This window comes from Cyprinodon tularosa, unplaced genomic scaffold, assembly GCF_016077235.1.
Source record: "Cyprinodon tularosa strain WSP-4 unplaced genomic scaffold, ASM1607723v1 ctg123, whole genome shotgun sequence".
NCBI classification, from domain to species: domain Eukaryota; kingdom Metazoa; phylum Chordata; class Actinopteri; order Cyprinodontiformes; family Cyprinodontidae; genus Cyprinodon; species Cyprinodon tularosa.
The window spans coordinates 1099835-1110777 of NW_024038037.1; the positions used below are offsets into that span (position 1 = coordinate 1099835).

General features: G+C 38.8%; 1 protein-coding gene across 1 annotated transcript; it reads right to left on the reverse strand.

Annotated features, from left to right (window-relative positions):
- Positions 1 to 222: 222 nt before the first annotated feature.
- LOC119777372 (coiled-coil domain-containing protein 141-like) lies at positions 223 to 6750 on the reverse strand. Its single transcript, XM_038276229.1, has 5 exons — positions 6400 to 6750; positions 2635 to 2757; positions 2340 to 2555; positions 693 to 789; positions 223 to 441 (listed from the first exon to the last, which is right to left on the reverse strand). The coding sequence occupies exons 1-5, from the start codon at positions 6559 to 6561 to the stop codon at positions 251 to 253; spliced, it is 789 nt and encodes a 262-aa protein (XP_038132157.1). The 5' UTR covers positions 6562 to 6750; the 3' UTR covers positions 223 to 250.
- Positions 6751 to 10943: the final 4193 nt, after the last annotated feature.

Here is a 10943-nt window from a genome sequence, read left to right on the forward strand (position 1 = left end):
TTGAAGGCAGACTAACAGGTATTTGAGGGGCAGAATCTAGCGGATAGACAGATGTTCAAATACTCATTTGCAGCTGAATCATACAAATAAACAGTGATCATGTATAGTCATTTCTGGATCTTTTTTTTTTAATTACTATCAGTGAAGATGCACCTACTAGGACAGTTTCAAACCTGTCCAAAATAAAAGGGTGTTCAGATACTAGTTTTCCTCACAGTAAATGATTCAAACTTAGTGAACAAATATTAGTTTAAGCTCTGTGATCAGATAAGTTCCTAATTTGAAGCTGATCATCATGAAGTTTGACCTGATCCAGCTCAGCTTCTCCGTCCTGCAGTACCCTTCCTGTCCTCTGGAGGGCCTCAGTCCTCTGCAGCTGCCTGAGCTTCTGCAGCAGGAGGCTGCTGCTGGTTAAAACCTGCAGGGACTTTCCCAGAAGATCTGCAAGCCAGAGATAGAAATATCATCCTGTCTGTGTCTGAAATCAGCTTCTAATCAGTTCAACTCTCACAAATAAACCAGATAAATAACTTCAGCTGCTCTACAGCCACTTATTGTTCTTATCTCCATGTTTATTTATGGTGTAAAATATTAAGCTTTTAAACCAGAATATAGGATATCAGAAATGACATTAATGAAGATTCTTCCCATTTCTCAGATTATAGAGACTAAAGTCAAACTAACATTTTTACCTTTTCTGATGAAGTCAAAGGAGAGCTGGACTTCAGTCAGTTTGTCTTCATCTGCTTTACTCTGCAGATCCTCTAATCTGTCGATGCCAGCAGCAAACTGCAGACAGTAAAATAGGCCTGAATGAAGGATCAGCAGGAAAACAAAGGGAGGTGGGAAACTATCGATGGTTTAATTTAAAGATCATAGATACAAATTATATCAAAATTAATCATTTTTTCAAAAACAATACAGAATCTCTAAAGTTAAAGATGGAAAAATCTTCATTTTATTAAACAACAAAAACAATCTTTTAAAGATTTTGACAGCGCCAAAATATAGAAATATTTACTTCTGATTACCACGACAACATCGACACAAAATGAATCTGCACCAATCGGAATAGTCGGTTAATGTTACATTAGTCGCAGCTCAGGTGTCGCCGGATCCTAGTAGCTCCGTATTAAAACTGATAAATGTCTTCTCTGCGTTACATTTCTTAGATTAATGTTAAAAAAGAAGCTAAACAAAAGTAAACATCAATAAAGCTTCTAACTCTAAGAATATACGCTTTCCTTTCAGATGGGTTAGTTACAGTTTGCTTAACCTAGCATTGGCTTCATGGGACCTGGCCATAGACATTATATAGGTAGACCCCTCATTGGATGCTGTCGGCAGCGATCCGACGTGCATAGAGGGCGGCCATCTTGGATCAGACCACAGTTCAGACCTGGCAAACTGCTGGCAAAATGTAAAGAATAAGAGAGAGCTTAGCGAGAGCTCCCCTCACTGGCCAGCAGTAGTTATCTATCGCCTTTAAAATGTAGATATTTATTCTCGACAAACCGGAGAAAAAGGGGTCCAAAGGTGAAACCTTGGGGAACGCCAGATGAAATGAGCTGTTAAAACAGATACTTGTTCAACAGGTGTGTAAAAGAAAAGACATTAAGAAGGATAATTAGAAACAAAAGATTAAATGCTGCTTCTCGCTTTCAGTTAATCAATTTCAAAAACATTTTGATGAATCTAATAAAGGTTTGCCGCAGTGCGTATAAATAAAGTGAAGGTTTTTTTTGTGTTAAATATTTCACACCTGTCAGTGTTACTCAGTATGACGGCGGACATTAATGATGCTAAAAAGCAGAAGGAGGCCGAAGGAAAATGAGACGTTTCTCAGTGAGAAACAAAAAACTAACCCGACTCTGAGAGTGAGGTAATTTGGGAAGGGTCATTTTGAATGGCTGCTACTGTATAGCCTTTTTAAGTTATGTATTTTCACATCAATCAGTTATAATGCAGAACTTTTTAATCTTTTATTATGGATGCTTCTTGTGCTTTTATTCACATCCTCTCTCATTCCTCCACTCAGAGGATCTCATGCAGGTCTTCTCTGCAGGCCAGCAGACTTTCCATCCATCAAACAGATGTTTATATGGTTCTTTATTCCTATTAAAGTGTCAGTTGTTGTTTTTAATGCCCAGAAATAAACACAGCCTGTAGATTATATAAATCTGATCTGTTTTAAGGGAGACTCTGTCTGGATGTTCTACCTGCTAAGATAATCCCTGATATGTTGATCTTTTCTGTCCCGCTGAGCTCCAGAGGTCAGCGCTCAGCTTTAGCTGCCGTCTCTTTAAGGACCTCCTCCATCCCTCCTCCATCTCTCCTACCTCCGTCACTCTGCTGAAGACGTCTGAAGCCATCTGCAGGACCTCCAGCCGTCTCTCCAGCAGGCGGAGGAGCAGCGACCATCCCTCGCTCAGAGACGCCTTCATCGCCTCTTTCAGCTCTTCGTCTTGCTTCTGTTTCCTCCCTGCGTCCCTCCTCATCCTCAGTCTCTCCTTCTGCTTCTTCTCCACCACAGCAAACACCTCAGGCTCATGTTTCTGTAGAAACATAAACTCATCAGTTGCAGCCTGGAGCTCCTTCTCTGACCATCATCTGTCATCTGTCTGTGTTTTTGACCTGGAGTTTTTCCAGCAGCTGCAGGAGCTCCTGGATCAGGATGTGGTTTTCCTCCTGGTTTGATCCGATCTGGCAGAGTCCGGGCTGGAACTGGACCAGCTGGAGGTGGATCAGAGAACCGCTCTGGACCAACAAACACAAACCAAACCAACAGTTTACCTTCTAAAAACTCAGCAGGTTTAATAATGACTCTATGATCATTTCATTAAACCAGATTTATAATCTTTGTTCTCAGAGAATCATTAAGAAATTTAACTTAAAATGTTAAAAAAGTAATTTTGATTTAATCCTGAAACCAGAGAAAGATCTAATCCATGTTAATCTAAACTGCCAAGAATTCACTGTCTCTCCTTAGGATGCAAAATAAAAACATTTATTTATTGCTTCTATGACCTAAAACCTGAGATGAATTGTGTATTCAGTCTTTTATTAGTTACCCTATTTTAGTTTGTTGTATATTTGCCCTAAATTTGCCTAAATATCTGTTTATTTTTGGTGCAATAGTCAAACTCACAACCCCAACATCATCTGGTTTACTCCTAAATGCATCAATATTTCTTCTATAAACATGTAATAACTGGAGGCATCAGAAGGCTAAGCTAACATTGACAGGAAACAGAGGAGAACGTGTTTCTGTCCAGATTACCCTAAAAACCTCCAGCTGCTTAACTCAGGACTCGTTACTCGCTGCTACCAAGTTATTTTAGTCAGAACATCTGCAGCACAGCAACCTTTAAAAGCCTTAAATAAGCTTTGATTCAGCTTTAATGTCCACTAACAGTTCATTGATCCCTGCTTCCCTGAACACAGCAGACCTCTGCTCTCCATCCTGGACCCACAGAGACATTTTATCCAATATGGACCAGAAAGACCTTCACCACAGCTGCACAAAAGTGATCAACCAAAGACACCATCAGAACCGACCGCTCTGCATCTGGACGGAAAAACTTCAGAAAAAAGGACTTTATAAAAGCCTCCCATCAAGAAACAAACTGGTGATCTCCAATGGAGGATTTTACACGGCGCCGTCGCCTCAAACTGTTTTTTATCGGTTATTAATCAGGGTGTTTTAAACGAGTTTCCTTTCTACTGTCTGTCTGAAAATGTTTTCCAGGTTTTTAATGGAATGCACAAGACTAAAGAAGATTTTTAGCCTTTTAATTTGTGTTTTTAGTCTTTTTGGGGCAGTTTTTATAAATGATCCATTTATAGGAGGATTTTGCCTGAATACAAAAAATAAGCCAAAGGTTCGACTTTTACATTTTTTAATAAGTGAAGCAAAGATGGCCGTTCGTCCCTCAGAGACAGACTGCAGGACGGAGCTCACCTTGATGCCGCTCTGAGGAAGATTAAAGCCAGAATAAGGCTGGAATTTCACTTCCACAGAACATGGAGGATTTTATTCAGCTGTGGGGTTTTAATGTGAAGGGCAACTACAATATAACAAGCTCCTTATTTAATTATTTTTAGCTGACACTTATTTTTATATTAATAATTGATTCCATTGTTTGAATTGTGTAAATAAAGTTCTGTTAAAATTAGGGATGCATGATATAATCGGCCCCCTATCGGTATCGGCCTTAAAACTGAATATAGGACATCGGCCACCCCCCCGATATTTAACCCGATATTTGATCAGCTTCTGAGTTTCTAAAGTCTAAAAAAAAAAAATTTAAAATTACTGTACTACTACTTCTTCTTCCTCAAAAACTTCTTTTTTACAGACTTAAAAACTTCTAAAGACGAGGGAAAAAATATTGATCCTTTAAAATATCCCAATATCTTCATATGCTGATATATTGCCATTTAAAAACACCATATCAATCTCTTTTACTAATGAAATATTGCTATATGTCATCGTTATGCTACGAAATCCCCCGAAAATTCACCAAATGTTGCCATATTTTTATATGTTGATATATTGACGCGGTATCGTTCTATTTTACTAACAAAATCTCACAAGAATTTGCAAAATATCACTAGAGTTTGAAACAGAACGATGAAATTTCACCAGATTCTGAAAGTAAAATAGATCGATACCACGTTTTTAAAAATCTATTTGATATCAGCATATGAAAATATATTTGAGTATATTATTTTTCAGTGTCAGAAATGGATAACAAAACTGCTATTTTCAATGACTACTTATTTTTGTCCAGCTTTAACATCGGTATCGATATCGGTTATCGGCTACATGAGTTTTAAAATATCGGCATATCGGATATCGGCCAAAATCCCAATATCGCGCATCCCTAGTTAAAAGTCACTAACTCTTAATTTAGCCACATTCATTCCAGCCTGATCCTTGCAGCGTAGCTGAGGGGCTTTAATCTTTCTGACTGGATCCTGAATAGAACCCAAGTTCATCTCATATATTAAGAAAGCATTAAAACAACAAATGATCCACAGAGGAGGTGAAGAGCTAAAAAATAACCAATCAGTCATGAGAGGAAACCAGGAGAGAGTCCAACCATCAACATGGAGGACAGGGGAAGTTCATAGGGGAAGGTAAAGAAGGTCCTGGAGCGTCCGGCTGCAGGGCAGCAGTGCTGATCTCAACATGAAGCTGGAATCAAGATAAATCATCACATCTATAAATAAAAGAGTTAATCAGCTGTTTTCTGACCTGGATCTTTTAATATCATCACTAATGAAAGAAATGAGTTTTTTATTCCCTCCTCTGACCGTCCTCAGTGGATCTGTGTGTGTTTGTGTTGCAGCATTCCTCTCAGATACGGTATCTCTGGCATGTGGAGCAGAAACAGACACATGGTGAGGCGTGAGGAGACGCACACAGCCACACAGCTGATGGGCTAAAACAGGAAGCGGCACGTGGAACGCCACCGAATGTCTGAACGACCTCCAGAGACCAGGAGACAACAGCCTTTAAACTGACAGCTTAATGAAACTCTGGTTTAATCGTTAAAGTGTCAGAAAACAAAAACATTTCATCAGATTGTTTAAATTCTCTGCTAAATGTTTCATTTATAATATATTAAAACATCCATCAGCTTTAAAATCTAAACTATGCTGAACCTTCATTTAACCTGAGCTTCATTCCTCTGGCAGCTAAAATCATTTCAGACAAACCAAAGAGCCTTAAATTATCTAAATATAAACTTTACTTCCATTAAACACTAACATGAAAACATGATGGAATAAAAACAGATTTAAAACTCGCTTTATAAATTAATTTAACATAATAAAACTCTTTAAGGAAAAAGTTTTAAAGGTTTTTATCCTGAGCAGTTTGTTTGTTTGCTTTAATTAGACCTTAAAGGCCTTTCAGACAGTTGTCTTATTTAAAGATCCAAGTTAAAAGGTTTATTTTTATTTAAATATTTGTTTATATAAATTTTGATGAGTTTCCTGTTTAATCTATTAAAAAACTCAACATTTCAGATATTACCTCTCAGCCTACTGTCCAAAAATTGAGCCACTAGAGCCGTAAAAACAAAAAAATACTCGAAAAGAAAAAAGATTAGAGTATCAATCAGACCAATCAAAGCATTCGATTTCAGAAATGTGGTTTAAATTTTGTTTTTTTTAGTCAAAGCATGTTTTAATGTAGTGGGTCTGAATGTTGATTTTACCTGAAACCTGTTTGTTTGAAGTTTGTGGTTTTTATGGTTTTATGGGATTAATTAAGGCTCATTCTGCTTAGAAATGGTTCTGCTTCTTTAGGTTTTGATGAGAAACATGGATGAAGGTTTTCCTCAGCCTCTCTGTTGAACCTTCATCTGGTCTTTCTCTTTGTTTTCCTACCTTGAGAACCGAGGCGACGATCTGTGAGCGTCCAGCCTGGATGGCGATGGAGCTCAGAGCGGTGAAGGAGCCTCTGAGCTCTGCTGCTGAGCTGCTGCTGCTCTCCTCTCTGCTCTGGTTTCCACATCTCTCCTCTGTTTCTTCCTTCCTTCCAGTCCCCATGAGGGTAAACTAAACCTAAAGGATGGAAAATATTTCTCTGTTCTCTGCCTGGATCTCAGTTGGTTTTTATTTTCCTGGATCAAACGTCTCCTGGTTTCATAGATGTTTCCATCTTCCTTCAAATGTCCGTCATGTTTTCTCTTTGCTCAAACATTTAAAGTCAATTTTGGTTGTTCTGGTTCTCCTTTAACTCCTAGAGAAATACAAAGAACAGGAAAAACAACTGAAGTTTAATCAGATTTAAGATCCAAAGATCCAGGTGTTTCCTGTGAATCATCTCACTGATTCCCACGGAGCAGAAGGACTGCTGTGGAAACGTCTTTAGCTGAAGGTCAGAATCCGACACTGGATGTGGAGGCAGAAAACCTGAAGCTTTACAGAGAATCTGGATCTTTCTTTCAAACTGAAACCTTTTTTTTTTCTTTTTTTACAGTGTCCTGTCTGGCAAGGTGGCAATAAGAATAACTGTCTTGATGCCAAAAAGAGCCCAACAGATTTTACTTTCGCAAGTGGAGCAGTACGGCAATTGCCATATAGCTCCACTTGTTTCATGCATATAAATTGCTTTATTATAATTATGCAGGGAGTTTAACAGTTTATATGGACACTACAATGTAAATAGAGCAGAAAAACAGAAGAAGAAAAGGAAAAAAAAAGAGAAAAGATGAAAGAAAGAGGAGATAGAAAGGAGACAATGACAATCTTTCGCCTTTCAAACTGAAACCAACTCAGCTGCTGCAGGAGCAGCAGGAAGGAGAGCGAGGTAAATAATCTCTGATGTTTTGTGAAAACAGAGCGAGCTGATGATGTTCATCACTCGTTTTGGAAGAATATAAAACTGATGGAACATACAGAACACTAAATGAAGAAGAGAACAAAACCCCAACAGACTTTAGGTTTCATCTGCCTTCATGATGCTTCAGGTTCTTCTCCTGGAAACAGTTCTCAGCTGTTTCGACCCTGAATACTTTAAATAATAAATATTTTCCTGTAAACTGCCTTCATCAAACCTCTTACAGTAGCAGCCATTCTAAACCGCCCTTCCCAGTGAAACGCCGGCCGAATGGCTGCCCACTTCCCTCCAACTCCCAGCAAATGCCCTCCATGAACATGTTTTTTCCTCTGACTCCATCCTTTCACTGAATTACAGCGTCTGACCAGGAGATGATGCTTCTCTTTAGATCTTAATGTTCACAAATCATGACAGAAAGAATATTTTAGTACAAAGATTGATGTTTAAAAATAAATGTTAGGAGAACAGCCAAGGACCCATTAAGGAAGTGGGGAAATTATAAATGTCAACTACTGTATCTAGATGCATTAATGATAATCGATCAGTCAGAATCTGACCTGTATAGAAAAGGTCATTTCTGAACAAATGGGTCCAGAACTTCAGTCTTGGTATGACTGGATCCCAGTAACTGACTGGTAACTGGTACTGGGCTCAACTGGTTCAGATCTTAGTCGACAGGCAGGGATTACTCTGGTATTTGGTGACTTTAAATCTGGTCAGGAAACATTGAATCATCCTCAACGGTCCGATCCTGACCCATTTTTAATTACCGCCTGTGATCCCAGGAGCTCAGATCTTACAGCGCCTCCTCTATATGCTGATGACACACAGCTTTATATCTCTGTGAGCTGTGTTGTATAGTAACAAAGTAAAAATACTTCACTACTGTACTTAAGTATATTTTGGAGTACTTTATACTTTCCAAGAGTATACATTATTGTGAGAACTTTCACTTTTACTTCACTACATTTACGAACTTAATTGCATACTTTTACTTTTATACTAAGTAAAAAAAAAAAAACGAGCAAGAGAAATGCAAGTGTTTTGACCCCCCCTACTGACTACAAAGGTAGGCGGGGTTGCCTGGGTTCGTTCATCAACACCAATAAGATACGCCTGTTTCCCAAAGCCAGTCTAAATGTATCCTACACTTGGTTGTTTATATTATTTTAAGTGAATTTAACCTTCAAAGTTGATTTGTGTTTAAAAAATATCATTCAAACTGCACTTTTACTAAATAACTTGAGTACATCTATTTTTACAGTAATTCTTATACTTAAGTACGAGCCATTTCAGATACTTTAAGACTTTTACTCAAGTATCATTTCAGTGACTTGGACTTTTACCAAAGTCATATTTTGGAGAGGTACTTATACTTCTACTTTATACCGAGATTTCAGTATTTTATATAACACTATCTGTGAGGCTCACTGGCTATGTGTGGTTTTGGATCTAAACATTTACAGTTTGTCACTAACATCATTGAAACATCAGCAGGATTGATTCCCAGCAGGTCGGATCAATGAACCAGTTTATTCACAGTGGAAATCAGTAATGCTCCTGCAGCTCAGATCCTGACAAACACCCAGAAAATGGATCAAATCATCGTTTTTAACCTTAATTGCCTCTTTATGGAAAGACATTTCAAAGTTCTGCTGTTGTCCATAAAGTTCTAAACCGCTTCAGTCAGAATTATGTATCCAAGTAGCTTTTCCAGGTGGAGCCTTCCAGTCTCTAAAAACCTCCTTAATCTGTTTCCAGAAGCAGAACCAAACAAGACGAGGCAGCATTTTATTCCTGCTCCTCTGCATGAAATAAACTGACAGAAAATCAATAAAACAATAAAATAAGAACTAAAACATGTTAGATTCTGCAGTGTTTGAATCTTAGCGATAAAAAGTTTGTTTTCCTTTATGCCTATAATATCTGTTTGTTTTTGTTTTTTACATTGTTTGTGTAATCCATAATGTTCTATTTCGGTCTTTTCTTTAATATCCTGTAAAGCAGTAATTTTCCAATTAAATGGCTTCACCTTCAGTCAGTATTCAGACTGAGAATCCGTAGAATTTCTAAGGGATCTTAATTAATTTTTGCTTTTTTACTTTTATTAAAACCAAAAGGGAAATAATCCAAATTTTCCACAATCGTCGACCTTAATTTGTTAACTTGAGCTCCTGAAGCTCCACATAGATGGTCTGCAGCATCAGTTACCATGGTGACGGACATAGGAGGAAGTGAAGCAGCTTAACATGAACTTACCTGCAGACTGATCACAATAACTTCATCAAATCATTGTTTTCTGTAAAATGTGAACTAGAGAAGATAAACATGGATCCTCAGCTCACTGTAACATCAACAACCAAACGCTTCAGTTTTAAAGGCCTGCAGCTGGAGCCGTTTATTCAAACCCAGCAGCAGGAGGTCTGGTTTTTAACGTCCTCTTTAATTACCACTGAGATCAGTTTACGGCAGCAGGAAACCCAGCTGGACCCGACCTCCACAACAAACCCAAACCTTCCACCTCCAACGTCTGCGACCTGAAAGTGAGGCAGATAAACGGGGATCACGGTACCTGAGGCTCGGTGCTGCAGATCCAAACGCTTCCCTGCTGAAAGTGTGGAACCTGAGCAGCGTGAGGGGAAGCACAGCTGAAACACGGAGGAGGGGGGGAGGTAAAAATAGACGAGGATTATCAGCCAGCTGAGTGACAGAGAGACTTCCATAAACAAACACTGCAGCACATCAACACAGGATGGAGAGCTGGACCTGCAGGAGGCGGAGCGTCCTCCCCTCCATCAACCAGAGGGAGGCGCCGCTCTCAGCTGCACCTGTTTTTCTTTCCAGCAGATCATCTATGGTGCAGGAAACAACATGCTGGGCAGAGACAGATGTTTCCAGCTGCAGATCAAAAACAGGCTGTTCTAAAGCTTTCAGGGTCCATTAGCAGGTTCAGCTGATGGAAACAGACTCACATCATCAGAACATCAGGCTTTCAGAACGGATCAAACATTTTAAAGCTTTAAAGACCAAAAACCACATAAAAAAAGAAGCAGGTTGAATTATTGAAGGTTAAATTTAAGATTAAATGATTAGATTCTTTTTTTACATGAAGGATAAAAATATAAGAGAAGGAGGAAGAATCAGACGTGGCTAATAAATAAAACATCATTAGACTCATTTTCAGGGTTAATCGATCTGATAGGCTGTTGGTGAAACGTCTGGACCCTCCATCCCCGCTTCCCAAGCAGACAGGTCCAGCATATCTAGACTGGTTCATAGATGTTCAGCATAGATCCGCCTTCAGTGGAGTCGACCATCCCTGCCTTTGATCCGGCTAAACTCACAGGAACTTTTCCCAGTATCTGTTATAGATTAACACACCAGAGGAGGGTCACCAGAGAAAAGAAAAAGATTTAAGAGTCATTATGTAGGAATTGAATTAGTTCCAAAAAAGTTAAGAAACAATCCACTGGACTTTGATTCCAAGTTTAAAGACGTTTCTCTTCCCATCCAGGAAGTTTTTTTCCATTCAAAATGTCAGAAATAACGTTGAGCAGTTCTAGCAGGTCCATATGGACCAGTAAGTCAG

What these genes read in the sequence shown, in the direction of transcription:
- LOC119777372 (XM_038276229.1), bottom strand. Translation starts at nt 6,561, where the DNA reads ATGGGGACTGGAAGGAAGGAAGAAACAGAGGAGAGATGTGGAAACCAG. An exon ending in TCTTCAGCAGAGTGACGGAG is followed by an intron (nt 790 to 2,339) that starts GTAGGAGAGATG and finishes TACTGTCTGCAG; the next exon opens with TTTGCTGCTGGCATCGACAG. An exon ending in CTTTGACTTCATCAGAAAAG is followed by an intron (nt 442 to 692) that starts GTAAAAATGTTA and finishes TCTGGCTTGCAG; the next exon opens with ATCTTCTGGGAAAGTCCCTG.